The following is an 18,687-nucleotide window of genomic DNA, read 5'->3' as shown; positions in this document are numbered from 1 at the left end:
GGTAGAAGGCAGCTTCTTATATTCCTGTAGGGAAAAATGGTTTTCTGACAGCAGTTCTTCCATAACTTCCCCCCTCCCCCCCTAGAGATTTGGCTAAGATTCAGTCTGTGCATCTTCTTGAAAACACTGCAAGACTTTGATATTAGGAGACAGCTTTCGATAGCAGGAGTTAAGCCAACTAACAAAGGTTTGACAAAGGTTGGTGATGTATGTTTTAACTGGTCATTTATTTATTACTTTTTAATTGACTGTTTTTGCTTTTAAAATGCTGTAGAGCATATTCTCTTTTATATGCTCTACAGCATTTAAAAAGCAAAAACAATCAATTAAAAAGTAATAAATAAATGTAGATGTTCCCTGAATGTCCCGGACACTGTAGAGCATATTCTCTTTTATTGTCCACTACACAGTACGCTGCGTGAACGCGTGTTGTCCCCCCTTTTGGACGGTTTGAAACCGCAGCAGGGTGGAAGTGTTGAATTCTGTCTCTCTGACATTGACCAAGGGGTGACTGCAGGGGTAGCCAAGTTTTTGGCAGCAGTGCTTCAAGGAGTACTTTAACAGGACGAAATTCTAGATTTTACTAATACACACATACAATCAGCCTATGAGTTTAATTGTTGTTTCTTTGTGTATATATATTTTAAAGTTCCTGTATGTGATTCTTTCTCTCGCGATTTTACATGTAAATGCCTAATAAAGGTTTGATAAGTGTAGTGCTTTTAAAATGCATTGCTGCAAGCAGAAAGCCTTAAGAGCCAGGCAAATGGAAGTAATCAAATGTATGCTGTTTGGGATAAGGGCATGCATATCATTTCACACATATTATATCATTTCATGACCAATTTTGAATTCCTGAATGCCCTGCTTCTTATTGGTTACAAACCCCAAGTAGTAGCTTAGAGTTTAAAAACCAAAACCCGGCTCTATCTTGCCAATTACTTATTTAGTCTATTTCCTGTGTTTCCTCCCAAAGGAGCTGAGGGCAGCAGCAAGCTCTAACACTTAAGCTGGAAAGTTGTACTTTGGACGCAACTGAGGGGCTGGACTGCTTCAAGCATATAAAAAGGAGGAAACAGCAGTAACAGGAAAGCCACATGGTAGATCATTGCACAAGCTGCATAAACATGCATCTAATCCAATGCACATTCATGCATTTAGGAGTTTGTGACTAGCTGTGGCTCTTCAGCATGTACACACTGCATTTACGCATACATGGTGCAAGAGCTGCGTGGCACACACAAAAACCTACATGAGGTTTTCATGATTTCTCCTAAACCTAAGTGTTCTGCATGCACAAAACGTTTCTGCCCAGTGCTGGTGCCTAGGGTCTCAGTCTCTGCACCAAACACACAGGACATTCTGCATGTGAACCACCATCATGGCTGAAAGCTCTTCAGGAATATAGTTGGTGCATGCAGGAATGTTACCATGGTCTTTGGGCAGCCACCTGCTCAAAGGAGTGGAGGGAGCCTCTCTGCTGTGCCTCCCTGCAGCACAAAGCTCCTTTCCAACCACCTGAACCATCCCCCAATAGCCCATTTCCTCTGTCATCTATACCTCTTTTTGGTTTTCCTTTAGCATACAGTTTCAGCATTTTATTGCCCGGAGTCTTATTAAATGAAACAGAAAAATGTAGGAATCGAGGAAGACGAAACGCTTCCCAAGTTTCAGCGGAATCTAATCTTTGCTTAGAGTCATAGAAGTGTGGGCTTTAAAACTGCATATGGTGTGTTTCAAGGAGAGAGGGGAGCAGGACAGAGAGGGGGGGAGGGAGGGAGGGAGCGAGAATATTGCTCTCTTCCTGAACCTGCAGCCAACCTTGCTTACTGCCCATACCTGTTTTCAATGCACCACCACCACCACCACAAGTGACAGACCTCAGAAGGCACCCAATAATTGGATTGTGTCATTGACACAATCAATTCTAGCCATGCTGCATGTGTTAATCACCTTACCAATGCCAGGATATCTGTGTTATCGTGTGTGTGTGTGTGTGTGTGTGTGTGTGTGTGTGAGAGAGAGAGAGAGAGAGAGAGAGAGAGAGAGAGAGAGAGAGTAGCCACTGTTGTTAATGCAATTATCATTGTTGGTAATTCCAGCATTACATTTCCTTCTGACCTCACCATTTACAATTCCTCTCCCATCCAGCCTTACAAAGAATTATGTGTGCACCTGTAATCCAGCCATGCATCCAAAGAAGTGGCCTGTGGTCCGTGAAAATTTGTGCCATTTAAAAATTGTTATTTTCTAAGGTTGCTACAAGAGATGAACAGGGCTACCCCCCCCCCCCCGGAAAAGTTTGAAGGAGAGGGGGAATGTCATAGACATTAAGAATTGCCATGTTGGGTCAGATCAATGGTCCATATGCCTCAGCCTGCTATCAGCCCACAAAGGCCAGGCAGATGCCACTGAGAAATTCATTAAGCAGGGAATGGTATTGAGATTGATACAGCTATTTGTTAATCCCCAACATATGCTAGCCAGAGGCATACAGATTCTAAAGCAAGCCTGTGAGAACTGGGACCCATGGGCCTAATTAGGGCTGGGACAAGTCTCTGTTTGGCTTGTGAGGCCACTTTCCTCAAAGCACACCCAACCCATATGTACGATGGCAGATATGGGGCAAGTGGAGATGAGGTTGCCAGTGTAGCTGTCAGTGGCCAGAGCAAGGCAGCTGGGGTTGGCTGTGCCATAAAGTTCTGGAACTCAATAGTATAGCTGACCCCTGCAGGTTGTAGAGCTTGAAGATTGTGCCAGTCAGCTGATTGATGGTAACTTCCAGGCTCGCTTGGCTAGGCTTGGTTTGTGGCATGGATCACCTGACATCACTATGACTAACAGGTCATTAGGCTCCACCCACCAATCAAAACAGCCTGCCAAGGGTGGGGGAACTCAATAATCTGGCCCGCTGGCTAGGATCCACTTCCCTAACCCTGTTCAGAAGGCTAATAAAAATGTAAAAAATGGAGCAGGGACCATAGTTAAGTCATGGAGCATACATTTTGCATGCATGGCCTCTCCAGTTAGAAGGATCAGGTGATGTGAAACATCTTTCTTGAGATGGTAAACTCTGCTAGTCAGAGTAGACACCACAGGAGTAAGTGGACAAATACTCCAACCTGAATTCTGTATGCTCGTATGAAAGAGCCCAATAAGGAATTAATTGTGGTCTGTCCCAGCTCTTCTCCAAAGCAAACACCCACCTCACCCGCTAAGACTAACCAGGGTTTCTGCTGCATCTGGATTGAAACCAGCTTCATACCACTAAAAAAGGGAGTTTGATAGAAAAGCTACCCACAGTACATTGCCAGTAAGTTGTTTATTATGCTTTTCACCTCTGTTTTATACAGAAAAGGTCAAGATCTGACAGACAGAGGCAGAGATTGCAATGCAGATTACCCATTACTGCTCTTATACTCTGGCAGGGGGAGTGAGGAACACCATCCTTCCAGAAGGATGAACTTGTGGAAGGGGAGAGGGTTGGAACACACATAGCTGAAAGGATGCAAATTAACTTAACATGGTCGTCTCTGCCTTCATCTCTCCATCTCTTTTTTGCAGAGCAAGTGACAGCCTTAATCTGTCCAATCAAACAAGGAAATTCTAAGCAAATGCAAGAGGGGGGGGGACAATATCTACTATGCCAATCCAGGAAAGTCTGTCTGTCTGTCTAACAGAGAGAAAAATTGCCTTGACTCCTTGTCTCACCCTTGTTAAAGGAAGGTTCCCTTGGCAACCTGGTATGATGAAAGAGATGGCTATCGGTGGCTATTTGCAATACTTCTTAACACCAGTTGCTGGAAGCCACGGGAAGGCAAAGTGTTCTTGCATGAATCCTGCTTGCTGGCTTTCCACAAGCATCTGGTCAACCACTGTGAGAAGAGGATGCTAAACATGGGCCATAGTTCTTATAGATTTTTGTGATGGTCAAGGAAGCGGCAGCCTCAGATCCAAGCTGGTTAGAATGCAAAGGAAAGAAATAATCACCCAGTGCCTCCTTTATTTCACAGCTCAGTGGAGATGTCCACTCAGTGCACAGCTAGAGCATGTGTTACAGCATATGGTGTTGGAAGCAGGTAATAATACATGGAGGCAAAGTAAGGGAAAAGGAGATCGTCTCAGTGCTACCAGAGGCCTGCAAGATGTGCTGTTGTCACACCCTTGTGTCTCCTCCCTCATTTTATTCTGAAATTTGAATATAAAGGAAAATAAGATGGGTGAACACCCCCAACTGAGAAAGTGAGGAAAGGATGAACTGTCACCAGGCAGCGGCAGTCATGCAAGACAGCAAGGTTTGTTAAGATCCAAGGAGACTTCATAAACCACATCCACACCCTAAATCAGGGGTCAGCAAACTTTTTAAGCAGGGGGCTGATCCACTGTCCCTCAGACCTTGTGGGGGGCCAGACTATATTTTGAAAAAAAATATGAACGAAATAACCCAGAGATGCATTTTAAATAAAAGGGCACATTCTACTCATGAAAAAACACGCTGATTCCAGGACCATCTGGGGGCCGGATTTAGAAGGCGATTGGGCCACATCCGGCCCCCGGGCCTTAGTTTGGGGACCCCTGCCCTAGTTCAGGGATGGGGTACCTATGGCTCTCAAGATGTTGCTTAACCTATAGCTCCCATCATCCTTCATCACTGGCTATGCTGGCTGTGGCCAAGAACATCTAGAAGGCCAGGCTCCCTATCCCTCTCAGTGCTTCCTGGGAACATAGACCAACTCACTATGCACTATGTAGCTTACTGTCATCATGGGCAGCACCCAGCAACCTCATTTTCCATATGAGGCATATTATGAGGCATCAGAATGCAATAGAGAAATGGAAAGAACCCATTCCATTTGCCACTGAGAAGATGCACAGAGATGGAAAAGAGTACAATAGGAAGCCGTAAGCAATTCCACTTTCTGCTGTATTTTCTGCCTGCACTTCAGTGTATTATTTATTATACGCTAAAGGATTGTTGAATATTACTTTAATTAATATAAATAGTTTATTTTAAAGTTGTATCTTGTTATGGCTTATTTGTATTGGATTGTATTGTTATAAGATGTATGAGCTTTGTTGTATATGTTGTCGTTTCTTCAGCTTGTAAACTGCCTTGGGTACAGCAACATAGAAAGGTGGCGAAATGAACCTGAAGCTGAAACTCTCTCACTCTGTCTCCAACACAAGCCAAGTTGCCTTGTGAACTCATGGCAGTTCTTCCTCAATATCTTTGAATCCCAAGCAGAACAAAGGCCATAAGGTTATCTATCACACATCCTATTTCCATGGAAAATAAATATAAAACTCACAGACTCCAAACAAAGTAACTGAGGGGCAAGTGCAGTCTCTATGCATGTAGTGCTGCCATGTGGCCAGGCTCCAACATAGCCAATGCCCGAGATCTGTTACCACATATGCACACAAACATACCCAAAACAAGATAAAGGATATCGTCTACGGGGCATCCTGTTTAACTATAGAGAATGGCACCAAAGTGACTAAGAACTGACAGATACTTAATCAGAAATAACAGCTTACTAATCGAAATAGTAACAGAAGGAGTGGAAGTTAACACTGACAGCAGAAAAGCTCCCAGAAAGAGCAGTTTTGTTTCCCACAAATAGGAAAACGCACAAAAGTGAACTAGGATTTATATATTCTCACTGGTTCTAAACCTATTATGTGATTTTAAAAGATCTGAGTCATGGTTTTGAAACCCAGGGATAGTTAATAACAGAAACCTTTTGGTCACATCAGCTGGCTGGAAGTTTCAGCAGGTCTGTCACCATTCTTCTCAACTGCCACCCCTCACCGGCCACCGCCCCCACCCAAAATTAAAGAGAGGTTGCCACACTAGGGACAGCCAAAATATGCATGGCTCATGTGGATAAGCTGGATCAGGGCAATTAATTGCTGCTTATGTAAAAGCAGCTATTCACGCTGAAAGTTAGACAAAGGACGCTACACAAATGCATAACACACCTAGCTAGGCCTGAGGTCACCAACTGAAGGCACAGAAATGTTATATGCAATTAACATGATCCTTCTGGCTCACAATGGATGCCCCCCCCCCCTTTTTAGTGCTGGTCGAAGTGGTACCTTTATTCAGACAACAAGCAAAAGAGATAGAGCTTCAACCCATCGCATGACTCCTGTCACATTACCTTTGCACATCGTACAATTACATCTATGCCCATCGGTTTCCTCCCCAACCAAGCCACCTCCCACTACAATGTCTAATGTAGGTCATTTGTTCAGCAAATTGGCTGCTATTGTGCCTGTTGGCTCCACAGTCCCATTGACAGGCTTTGCAACAGCAGAACCAGTGCCTTAAGCCGTCTCCCCATCAAGTAGCACACATGCCCTCAGCTAAACAGCCTAGCTGCCTGCTTTCACAGCCAAGTCACTGACCAATAAGGCATTTGGTTTCTTACGCCAACTGACTGCCGAGAAAGGAAAACAAGCCAACCCCACCTCATTGTTCCAGAGGCACAGTCATTTTCCCCCCTGGGGATTCGAAATGGACCACAAAACTGGGGGTGGGATTATTGCTGGCTGTGCAGAAGAGCTTTTTCACCACACTTATCAAAAGCAGCCTGCACAGCAGGGCCACCTCTGCTACCACAATTAAACCCAAGTTTGACGTGGCTGGATTTCTCAACAAGGACTGAGTCAACTACTAGGAAGGCATGCTAGTAGCAATGGAGCCATGGCATAGGGCTGAGCTGCAATATCCCGAGAAATGAAGAACAAAAACCTCCCTAATGCTGCAAGCCATAGATAGGCAGACCCATTTGGCTAGCCATCCCCTGAGGCTGTAGGGAAAGCCAGTGCTCACAGCTGCTAGCGGAAGCAATGCAAAGATGGACACATGTCAGCTGGATAGTTTGGCGCGAATGAATGATGCACTGCCCATCTGGACAGTCCGCAGGCATAACACTGGAATTGCTGCTCAGTGCATCCCCTGTTCCCCCCATTAAGATTGTCAAGAGAAGAAAATAAATCAAACAAATAGGTTGCAAAGCACAGCGAGATTTCTCCCCAGACAATTTTTGCCCCCTGTGTTATAACATTCCATGAAAGCCACATAACTACTCCCCCTCCCACTGACCCTTCCATCTGCCTCTATCCCAAAAATTGGGACATAATTAAGAAATAATATGGGGGGGGGTAGAGAACCTCTATCTAGACATGGTATAATTCTCAAAAGGTTTTGCAGCAAGCATTCCCATTAAAGCAAGCAAATGCATTGAATACAAGGCCCAGCCAGCACATCAGAGCCTGCACAGCACTCTCACAGGTCCAGACTGATCCTGGCCGCCACAGCAAGGGCAGAAGAAAGATGCTCAGATGGGCAACATCCAAAAGCAAGTCTCCCTTATCATGCAGGAGCAGGGCTCACTGGCCCTTCCTTCCTGCAAAAGCCAGCTAGGCCAGCTCCCCAACCAATAACAGCTGGTTCTCGCAAGCATAAACAGCAATAAATCCTGAGGTGAGCAGAGAGAGAGAAATTCTGAGATAAGCAATAACTGAGGTGAAAAGGACACCCCATAGCTATAGTCTGAGCAGTTGACTGGTCTACTCAGAACTAAGTCCGGCTGTATCCAATAGGGCTTACTCCCAGCTAAGTGAGCTTAGGACCACAGTCTTAACTCAGAAGGCAAAGTCTGCTAAATGCCATTACTGCCCCTTGCCAGACTTTTTATGCCTTCCAGGGGTTTCTGTTAGCTTGCTTACCTGTCTCTCCTGCCTGTCAGCAGCTGGTTATGATAAAACCTATACAAGTGGAGGGGAACTGGCAGAGTTTTCATACAGCAAGAGCTTCCTGAATAAAACTACTTGGGGAACAAACCCAGCACAGGCCAGGCAGCATAGGAAGCACCTTGAAGCCTCAGGTAAGGTCTTTGGGGTAGCAGAAAGAAGCCCTTCCATTTTCTAAGCATAGGCTAGCAGGCAAAGGATGAAGATCTCTTTCCCAATATAACCACAGCAGCCTCTCAGCGGGTGTGTAAACGAGAGAGAGAGAGAGAGAGAGAGGCGGGAAGAACCATAGGAAATTGGAGGAGGGGAATGCACAAGCTGTGACCGAAGGAATATAGAAAGCTCGGGTAAACCAAAACATGTAATGGAGGCAGCTTCACCAAAACAGCCCTCCAAACAAACCGAGTTTAGAGACGGGGAGGGGGATGGTTTGCACTCGGTACCTAACCCACCACCCTCCCGCGCACCGCTCCTTGGCGCACCAGCGTCCGCTGGGGCAGAAAGAGGCGTTGTAAGCCGAGGCGATGTGCTTTTACCTCGGACCCCCACCCCCCACCCCCAATCCACTTTCCTCCCTTACCTGCCCACGGTCTGGTTGGCGAGCTGCCGCATGCGGTTGAATTGCTTCTTCATGGTTGCGCCCTTGGCCAGAGAGCGCCGCGACGGGCTCGGGAAAGAGGAGGAGGAGGAGGAGAGGGAGAGCTGGGGAGATCGGTGGCTATCCCGGGCTGGGGGAGGCGGAGGGAGGCGGTTACATGGCCCTTCTTCTTCCAGGTAGAAGGTAGTGGTGGAGGAGGAGGAGGAGGAGGAGGGAGACGAGGACTCTAGCACTGCAGCAGCAGCAGCGGCGGCGGCGGGGAAGGAGGGGGGCAGCCCCCGGCCAGCACCATCGCCGCCTCCTGCATCCTTCGGGGGCGCAGCAGCAGCAGCAGGAGCGTCACTTTCTGTATTTCTGGCTAAGCGCAGCCGCCGAGCGAGCACGCCCGGCCCCGAGTGCTCAGCGCAGCCGCCCGACCCACGCCCGGCCGGCCATGCTGAGCTGGTCGTCTTTCTCTTTTCCCTCTCTCCCTCTCCGAGCTCAGCGGCGATCCCGACGCGCTGCGCTGCTGACAAGGCTGGAAGAGAAGCGGCGGCTCGGACTGCGGCTGCCCGGCCTGGGGCGCTGGGAACTGGAGTCTCCGCCTCCTGGCCGCCGCTTTCCCACTTGCGCCGGGTGGGGGCGCAGCGGAGCACCTGGCTGCGGAGGGGAAAGGAGGCAGCAACAGCAGCGCCGAGCATCCATTCCTGCTCTGGGTGGGTAGCTCTTTCAACCCGAAAATAGCCAGAAATGGGAGGCTCTGTTCACTAGTGGTGATGGTGCTGCTGCGAAAAACCGGTGAGTCTCACCACCACCACCCGGTTGTTCATCCTCATTTGCCCGCGTTTCTGTAATTCAAGATATAGCTGGCTGGATTGAGAGCCCCCACCCCGCGCGCACAAAAAAATGTTCCTATTTCGGCCAAGGTGCAGCTGCCCAAGTCGGCAACCATCAAGGAAAGGGGAGTGCAGAGGAAGCTCCCCGGCTTATATTGGCGACTCGGACCTGGTTCTGGCTAGCTTATTCTGATTGAACACTCAGATCGCCGCCTCTCGCCCTCTACGGACACATCTGGGCATCTGTCTATCCCTATAGGGATTGCTCAAGACGCTTTTTATAAAGCCCGGGGATTGTGTCCTCGGAAAGCGTGCTCCTCCAATGGGGATTCTGTTTTGGGCCCTGTCCGCCCAACAAAGAAATCGCTGCTTCAACCTCAGCTGTGAAATGGGCAGGATAACATCTTATCTATTGTAAAGATAAGGGAGGAAATGTAAAGTCAATAGTATACCAGCAATGATTGCCACATGACACACAATTTAAATAACAAAAGGTAGATTCCACCCCCACAAAAAAACACAAAAATATTGTGTTTTGTTTCACATATAGGATTTTACTCAAAGGGCCATTTACACCCAGCCGCCTCTTCTTGCAGTGGCTTATTAGAAGCAGGACCTGAGAGTGACAGCCACTGCTGGCATGCAGAGGCATCCTGCCTCCAGTGGTTGAGGTAGAACACACCCATTATGGGCAACAGCCATTGGTAACCACTATTGGTGGAACATATCCATTGTAGCTAGGTGACATTGTCAAAATTTATTGGAACCAAGCAAAGGTGCTTCAAAAATTCAGAGAACAGAGACATAGAATAAAAGAATTTACCGTAGATTAGTTTCTTTTCTCTTTTTGTATTATGAAAAAACTTTAATAAAATTTTATTTTTTAAAAAAAACAACCCAGCCTCTTAACAGCAGAAATCACCAGAATTAACAAGAAAATAAAATATTTTCATAAGTTGAGAACATACCTGCTGCTGTTGCTGCCAATCATGCCAATGGTGGTTCGTGGCAGGCGACAGTTGTGAAAGCTCAGGCACCTTGACCTGAGTCTGCACTAAGAAACAGCCAAGATGGTCTTGGATGAGGTGCAGTTAACATTCTTTCCATTCAGCTCAGGTGGTTCTACTGGCCCTCACCTTGGGCTGCACTTGAAACATGGGAGGTGATGCCACAGGCCTGGCTGGCTGGCACAGGGATAGCAGCATCCAAATTTCACACCCAGGGTCAAGCTCAGTTGCATAAATCAAACACCCTCAGCTTTTAGAATTTCTCTCTCTTCTTACTGTTTGAAGAATTACTTAAACTGCATTGGAAACTGAAGGATACATTTAGCTGGATAAAAAACAACAACTATTGCTGACATTTATAAATAACAATAATTAGAGAACCGCTTTTGGACTTTTTGGGTGAAAAGGAATTAATTTGAGACATTTGGGTCAGAAGATTGGGAGAATATTGCCGAACAGAAACTAGATCATTTTGATGTCATTCTAGTGTGAATTATTTCTTTTATGTAACTGACAGACGGAAATTTGGAAGTCCCTTCTATTTTTCTTCTTTTTCCTTTCTTTCTCTTCTTCTCTTCTGTTTTTTCCCCCCTTGGTGTCCTCTGCCTTGGGCCTTCCACCGCTCCACCCTGTCCCCATTACCACCACCCCCCACTTTCCCAGCCATTTCCTGGTTGTGGAGATGTGCGCATGCATGGTCATGCACAAACTGAACATGTGTGAAACAGTCATTGCCTGTGCTTCATATTTGACTTTCTTCAGTACTGTATTGTTTTACTCTGGACTCTTTTATTTTAATGTGTTGCAAACATCTTTGAGATTTTTTCTTTAAAATATATAAAAAAGAAATTAATAATAATAATAAAAGTTGCACCATCAACAATGGCATGGTTTTGCTCTGGTGCAAATTCTCATCCTGCTTACAGCTCCATTCTTTTTCAGGTCTTTTGCCAGCTCATTTTCTGGCACAGCATCTGAACTGCTTGAGCATTCTGCTGATACGTCCACTGGCATATCTACCAGGGCTTCCACCATATTTTATTTTCCTATCAGGCCATGTGACTAAAACATAGGGCTACAGCCACGCTGGTTGGAACTGATGAGAACTGTAGGTCTAAAACAGCTGGAAGACAAAAGATTGGGGAAAGCTGGTGTATCCCTTGCACATGCCTGGTATAAATACAAAGTAGCGTTGTGTGAGCTGCTTTATTGTTTCTCTAAACGTAAGCGATTGGCTCCATCTCGGCTGCAAATCTTTGCTAGCTGCAGTGTTACATTATTTCTCCTGCTGCTTTTCCTGGGCAAGTTGCTGGTGGTACCCAAGGTTTTCTAGAACATCTCGTACCTATCATCTTCTCATGAGTATAGTGTCTCTTTTTCCTGCTCAAATTAACATATTTTAATGCTTTTTTATTTTTAAAAAGTGCTAATTACACATAGCGTGTAAAGCAGAATTAACAGGATAGCTCCGCATATACTTGTGCAAATAGCCCAGGGTTCAGAGGGTGGCATGACTACTTTGCACATAAGACGGTGGCTGCTGGATGGGAGAAACAGTGGGAAGTATCCTGTTTCCCAGCCAGTGTCCTTGCCTGTCACTGCTGAACAGCTTCCCTGAAAGAAGTGAGCTCTGAATGGGTTCAAAGGTGTGAATCATCACAGTGCTCCTTTTTTTAAAAAAATAATAATTTTCGCTGGGGGTGTACTTTTAATCTTTTGTAAAAATGCAAATTGCATAATAAAATAATACTAAAACTGTCCTAGAAGGTGGGCGATGCCTACTGCCTCTACCCCATCACACTGACTAGAATGGATTTTGCTGGCTGGTCAGCCGTCTCAAGCCAGAACTGCTTCCTCTTCATCACCTTTGCTGGCTGGGAGATGATGGGAATGATGGGCGATGACGGGAGATGATTGGAATTGTAGTCCAAAATGTCAAGAGGGCACCAGGTTGGGAATGGCTGCTACAGAAGACTGAATAAATTGTTCATGATATCTTCAAAGCCTTCGATGTAGCAGAACTTGCAGTCAAAGTTTGTGGGTACTCAGGTTTCACTTATGAAAGAATGCAAGTTCTACACTCTCAAAACAGCTAGAACTAAAAAGGTTAAAAAAAACCCCAACTTTTAGAAAGTTCATATTTATTATTGCCACATGGCCCCTCAACTGTTCTGCAGTTCAGTGAAAAATCCCTGGGGTCCTTGTTCCTCATCTGCCCCCCACCAACGTCACTAAGTAATTAGGTGGGTGCCTTGTTGTGCCAGCATTGGCACTGGCCTAGACCTATCCTAAAAAAAACCCAAACCAGGGCTGCAAACAGATGGGTAGAAGGGGTTGGATTTCTGTAGGCCCAATGCCTGCAGGACCCACAGACTCTTAGCTTTTCATTAAAAGGAAAAGGAAGCCAGCTGAGCATTTCTGAAGAAACTTAGAGCGCAAAAGGCAAAGGCAGCTCCAATGCTTCAGCACTCTCCATTGCTAAGGACGTTTAATCACTGCTGCTATGGCAACAGAGGAAGGAATGTTGACCATCCGCACCTGAGACTTGGGAGGGGCTCCACCCAGGGAAACAGAAAAAGCAGGATACTGGGTTATGTCTGTTAAAGCACTTTTCTCATGACCATTGTTTCATTCACTCCCTAGGTGTGCTGCCTTTACAGGGTTAAACAAAACAAAACAATTTATGGATTTTACTCAGAAGTAACACCCTTGAAATAAATGAGGTTTCCTTTCTGCTGAGAAAAAAGTGATACTATAGTCTCCTCCTTCTGATTTTCCATGTCTCCCACAGAACCACCACTTGCCTGCTTGCCATCATTGGGCTGATTTATTTATATACAGTCACCATAAAACAAAAATGTAATATGCAAAATGAATCTGCAAATACAACCATAAAATAATTAAACATCTTACAGCTGCTGCAAGTTAACATTCCTGTAGACTCTAAACACAGGGATTTTGCTTTAATATCATTGGTGCCCAAATGTTTTTTGTGGGGTTTTTTGGGTGTGTGTGTGTATGCTTTGCTGAGAGTTGTGAAACTGCACATATTTGTTGCTTATTGTATCTTTGTACTGTATCTTGATTCTCCTCCCAGGAGCTCAAGACTGTGAACATTGTCTTTCTCTTCCCCCCTTTATCTTCACAGCAGCCTTGTGAGGTAGGCAAGGCTGAGAGCTGTAGTTTTGTCCTTCAGCAGGACTAGAATCTATTACGGGGAAAGGGATCTGATTGGACACCAAGTTAGAACTGCCAGTTTTCAAGTTTTGCTAACCCAACTCTGTTAGAGAGTTAGTAGCAACCAAGCACCACTATCTGCCCAATCCAACGACAGCAACAGGAGATGTGATGTGCCCATTTTTTTTTCTCCTATTGTTGTTGTTGTTTAGTTGTTTAGTCATGTCCGACTCTTTGTGACCCCATGGACCAGATCACGCCAAGCACTCCTGTCTTCCACTGCTTCCCGCAGTTTGGCCAAACTCACGTTAGTTGGTTCAAGAACACTGTCCAACCATCTTATCCTCTGTCGTCCCCTTCTCCTTGTGCCCTCCATCTTTCCCAACATCAGGGTCTTTTCCAGAGAGCTTCTCATGAGGTGGCCAAAGTATTGGAGCCTCAGCTTCAGGATCTGTCCTTCCAGTGAGCACTCAGGGCTGATTTCTTTGAGAATGGATAGGTTTGATCTTCTTGCAGTCCACGGGACTCTCAAGAGTCTCCTCCAGCACCACAATTCAAAAGCATCAATTTTTCGGCGATCAGTCTTCTTTAGCTCTCACTACCTGTACTGGGAAAACCATAGCTTTAACTATACGGACCTTTAGCAAGTAGTTGATGGCCATTTGGTGATTCTATGGTATACCAGGAGATGGCAGCAGAAGACAAGAAAATACTTCCCCCTGAATTTTAGGAAAGAATGGTAGGTAGCAGCTTATACAGTCAGACCACTGGGCTGGCTAGTTCAATGTGGTCTACTCAGGCTGCTAGTGGCTTTCTGGGGTTTGAAGCAAGGAATATTCCCAGCCCTATCTAGAGATGCTTGGGATTGAACCTGGGACCTTCTGCACGCTCAGCAGATGTTGCAGCTCTTCCTTTATTTGCTTCCCTGTCACAACCCGAAGACCAAGCCTCCTCCCCCCTTCTTCTGCAGCACAGAGAAGCACCCCTCCAGCTTCTCTGGGGCCACATTTGGGTTTCTCCCACCCAGTGATTGTCTTCTCAACTACTTGGATCTTTCCCCTGGAAGCAATAGACCATATGCAATCTTCTCTGTCTTTTAATCATAGTGGCAAAGGTGGCACCCAGAATGCTAAAGGACTTCAACAGTCTGCAGGTAAATATATAGGGATGGGGATTGCCTTCTTATTTTGTTTTATTTAGTTATTTAAACCACTTATATCTTCTTTTTATCAATGACTGCAAGCTGCTTTTTACCTTATAGCTTAGGATCTTTTGGATTCTTATATTCTCTTGATACATTTCCTTTTCCTTTCTAGTTCAAATAATAATAGCTGTGGTTTCCGATTACAAGGCTAGCACCTGAATGCATTCATTGCAAATCATTGCAGTCCTGAGGTTTTGATGGAAGCAATTTGATTTGACTCTGATGTCAGCCTGCAGAAATCTGATGATGCATCCTCTGTTTCCTCTGAACTAGTTAGAGGGAACAGCAGTATCACTCCCATACAGTGAAGTAAGTCCCACTGAGTTCAATGGGGCTTACTCCCAAGTAAGTGTGTCTCAGGCTACAGCTTTGGGTTGCAATCTCATATGTACTTAACCTAGGTGGAAGCCGTATTGAATTATATGGGACTTGCTTCTGAATATACATTGCATGGGGTTTTGCTGCTAATTGAGACTGATCTGTCAATTCCAGTTTTTCTCAGTTTCCCATTCTGAGTTCAGATCTCCACATTTCCACATCAGTTTGCATCTTTTTTTTAAAGGTTCTCATGAAAATTCACCAGCATTGTAATACGAATGTTGTCCAATATAATAATTTCTAAGAGCAATTTCCCCGTATATAATGTATTTTTGTATGTGCACATTTACACTAGTATATGATTTTTATGGTGACAGCAGCCACGAAATTAAAAGACGCCTACTTCTTGGGAGGAAAGCAATGACAAACCTAGACAGCATCTTAAAAAGCAGAGAGATCACCTTGCCAACAAAGGTTAAAGCTATTTAACTTTTTTCCCAGTAGCAATGTATGGAAGTGAGAGCTGGACCATAAAGAAGACTGATCGCCGAAGAATTGATGCTTTTGAATTATGGTGCTGGAGGAGACTCTTGAGAGTCCCATGGACTGCAAAAAGATCAATCTTATCCATCCTTAAAGAAATCAGCCCTGAGCACTCACTGGAAGGGCAGATCCTGAAGTTGAGGCTCCAGTACTTTGGCCACCTCATGAGAAGAGAAGACTCCCTAGAAAAGACCCTGATGTTGGGAAAGATGGAGGGCACAAGGAGAAGGGGACGACAGAGAATGAGATGGTTGGACAGTGTTCTCGAAGCGACTAGCATGAGTTTGGCCAAACTGCGGAAGGCAGTGGAGGATAGGGGTCCCTGGCGTGTTCTGGTCCATGGGGTCACGAAGAGTTGGACATGACTGAACAACTGAACAACAACAACAATTATTTTTATGCACATTTTTATGCTGTTATGGTGAAAGCATCAACTGATTGCTAACCTTTTCCATGTACTATATTAAGACTTTCAACATTAGCAGACTGAAATCAAATAACACTATCACACACACCCCTCCAATTTTGTTCAAAATCCATTTGTCTTGTGGTAGCAAATTTCAGAGTTTAACGATGCAATCTGTGAAGAAGTATTTCCTTATGTCTGTCCTGAATCTTCCAACAGCTTCACAGGATAGCCCCATCTTTTGTATTATTAGAAAGAGAATATACATGTGACATGTGTTTGTACCTTGATTATCTATATAGGTTTACACTATCCTCCTCTTCCCCCCTTTTATGAAGCTGAGCTAGATTATTAATTTAAAATATACACAATTTACATAAAAATGTGCGGCTGTCACCATGCAGCCCACATTGGAGAAATTGTAGTGCTGCATCACAATCTTGGATTTGCATGCAGTCACGGTGGGGCAAAAGAGAAGGCAGGTTGCACACCAGCAGCAGCAGCCATGGCATGGAAGCAAGAATGGAAGAACACCGAGAGGCGATAATTTAAAACAATGGCAGAAGTTTGAGTAAAGTACTATGGTCTGTTTGAGGCTCCACTTCCCTTATCTCTCTCTCGTGAATGGAAGAGGGAGAAGGCTGAGAACAGTGAGAAGGAGGCACCGGGAAAGTGGGAAGCATGGCTTTTTAAACAACAGCAGAAGTCTGAATAAAGTGGCAGTAGAGCGACACAGAAGAAAAGCAGAGGTTTGAATAAAGCCAGGGATGGAGAGACACCAAGAGCTGGAAAGCAGCAATTTTTTATAATTGTGAGCAGAGGAGGGCACACTTAGGGGGGGGGAGTGAGTAGCAGTTTAAAAGAAAGTTTGAGTACAGTAAGAATGAAGTTGGGAAAGGCTCTGTTGTGCCAGCTTTTGGGGGTTATCTTCTGTGTTGTACCCATCTCTGCCATTTCTCCTTGATAAAGCTGGTGGGGTTGGTTTTTTTTTTAAAAAACACCTTGGTGTCTCGCCACCCCTGCTTTAAACCCCTGCCTTCATTTAAAACCACATTTTTTGTTCATTGTCTCTCCACCCACTACCCCCATTTTAACCAAACTTCTGCCATTGCTTAAGTACAGCAAGAAGGGAGAGACTCTGAAAGGGGGGGGGGGAGAGCCTGTTTTAAACACTCTCTTCAATTCCCCAGCTGCCTGAAGGAAATGTAACTTGAAAAAAGAGACATTGCATATACTTTTGTAAACCAAGAGATCTTTAATAAAATATATATATTAAAAGAAAAGAAAAGAAAAGAAAGAATGCGGAGCTCTCAAGTATTCCATTGTACCTTCTCATACTGTATTTCACTCCTGGTACCATGTGTTGTATTTAACACAAAGTTCCAGATTCATTGTAGTAATTCAGAAGAGATGTTTTATAAACAAACAACACCCATATATGTACAACATCCATCAAGTGAATTTAACCTTCTCTAATTGAACAAGCTGACTGACAGGCTTGCTCTTAAGGTTCTATTAATTTTAAAGATACAGTAACATATATATCTGTATGGGTTATGTGGACAGAGGGGGCTACAGAATGAGAAAGAGGAAGAGATGTGGAAATGTAGGGAGATTTTTGTGCAAGGGAGTATTGGAAAAAAATATGAAGGAGGAAAAAGGATGAAGGAGATAACGGTGTGTGTGTGTGTGTGTGTGTGTGTGTGTAGAAAGGGAAATATAACTTGAAGGGGGAAGTGACAGAACCCACCTCTCTTGTAGAGATATCCTGCTCATTCTTCTTATGATGAAAACTGGAAAAATGATCTCTACCTCTTTGCTTTCTGGTTTGCACACCAAAAGTTAGGCAATATAAAAGGAGCAGGGCCAGTTGTTTTATTTCCACCCTTTGGTACTTTGGGATGTGGAAGAGATCGATATCTGAGAGGGTGCAGGAGGAAATGGTGACCATGCCTAGCTTATCTCCCCTGCAAACCCTCCTCAACCCCAAAAGCAGCCCTCCAGGGCAGGGAGAAGGAATTTGCTTAATTAGAAAAAGGAATGGGCTCTTATGTAATGGAAACCACATGGAAAGTTGCTTGAAACATCTCCAAGTTAAAACTCAGTTCCATCTGCACTCCATTGCAGCAGGATGAAGAGAAAGGGGAAATATTGTTAAATAGCAGCAACTTGCAAATGTTAATTTCTTCCACATTCTGGATTACTGTGATATTTATTCAGTCCAGACGCCGATTTTCAGGGGAAATAATATTGCTAATGAATAGCATTTCCTCCATCCCCTGATACTCAGAGTACGTCAAAGTACAGAAGCACTTGAGCTTGAATTCTGCACATTCTACCATTTGCTATGGAAAAGGCTGTTAAGATCTTACATCATATTATATATGCTGACATGCCAATAGCTCTTCTGATACTCAGATGGATTGATTCCTGTGGGTGAAAGCAGTGGATTTAGGGCTTGATGTGAAGCTCCAGCTATGGATTGTAGTTCAAAAGTACATTTGTTGTAGAAAGCATCCATTTTCAAAATGGACTGTAAAATTTCAACAGATTTGTCATTGTGCTGAGGTTAGCAGACAACAGCATTGGTATAGAGCAGGGGTCCCCAAACGAAGGCCCGGGGGCCGGATGTGGCCCAATCGCCTTCTAAATACGGCCGTGGACGTCCTTTTATTTAAAATTCATCTCTGGGTTATTTGTGGGGCCTGCTTGTTGTTTTTACATGAGTAGAATGTGTCCTTTTATTAAAAATGCATCTCTGGGTTATTTGTGGGGCATAGGAATTCGTTCATTTTTTTTCCAACATATAGTCCGGCCCCCCACAAGGTCTGAGGGACAGTGGACCGGCCCCCTGCTGA

At 44.8% G+C, this 18,687-nt stretch overlaps 1 protein-coding gene and 1 long non-coding RNA gene across 11 annotated transcripts in view; one reads left to right on the top strand and one right to left on the bottom strand.

Moving 5' to 3' along the window:
- The window catches only part of ARHGAP44 (Rho GTPase activating protein 44), an 88,765-nt gene extending 79,790 nt beyond the window's left edge, over window positions 1–8,975 (bottom strand). For 6 of the 10 annotated variants that reach the window (XM_033139549.1, XM_033139550.1, XM_033139551.1 and 3 more), the window contains exon 1: window positions 8,342–8,975. In XM_033139549.1, the coding sequence (XP_032995440.1) occupies window positions 8,342–8,394 (53 nt within the window). In that variant the 5' untranslated portion in view covers window positions 8,395–8,975. The remainder of the gene's footprint in view (window positions 1–8,341) is intronic. The other 4 variants (XM_033139542.1, XM_033139543.1, XM_033139544.1 and 1 more) reach the window with 2 other exon arrangements.
- Window positions 8,976–9,012: 37 nt separating this feature from the next.
- On the top strand, window positions 9,013–14,447 carry LOC117041140. The gene is made up of 3 exons (XR_004425934.1): window positions 9,013–9,136; window positions 14,044–14,097; window positions 14,300–14,447. It is a non-coding gene; the product is annotated as an uncharacterized LOC117041140 (long non-coding RNA).
- Window positions 14,448–18,687: the final 4,240 nt, after the last annotated feature.

This window comes from Lacerta agilis, chromosome 2 (assembly GCF_009819535.1).
Source record: "Lacerta agilis isolate rLacAgi1 chromosome 2, rLacAgi1.pri, whole genome shotgun sequence".
Classification (NCBI taxonomy): Eukaryota; Metazoa; Chordata; class Lepidosauria; order Squamata; family Lacertidae; genus Lacerta; species Lacerta agilis.
The sequence above is the reverse complement of the archived record's forward strand: the minus strand, read 5'-3'. Positions and strand labels throughout refer to the sequence as shown.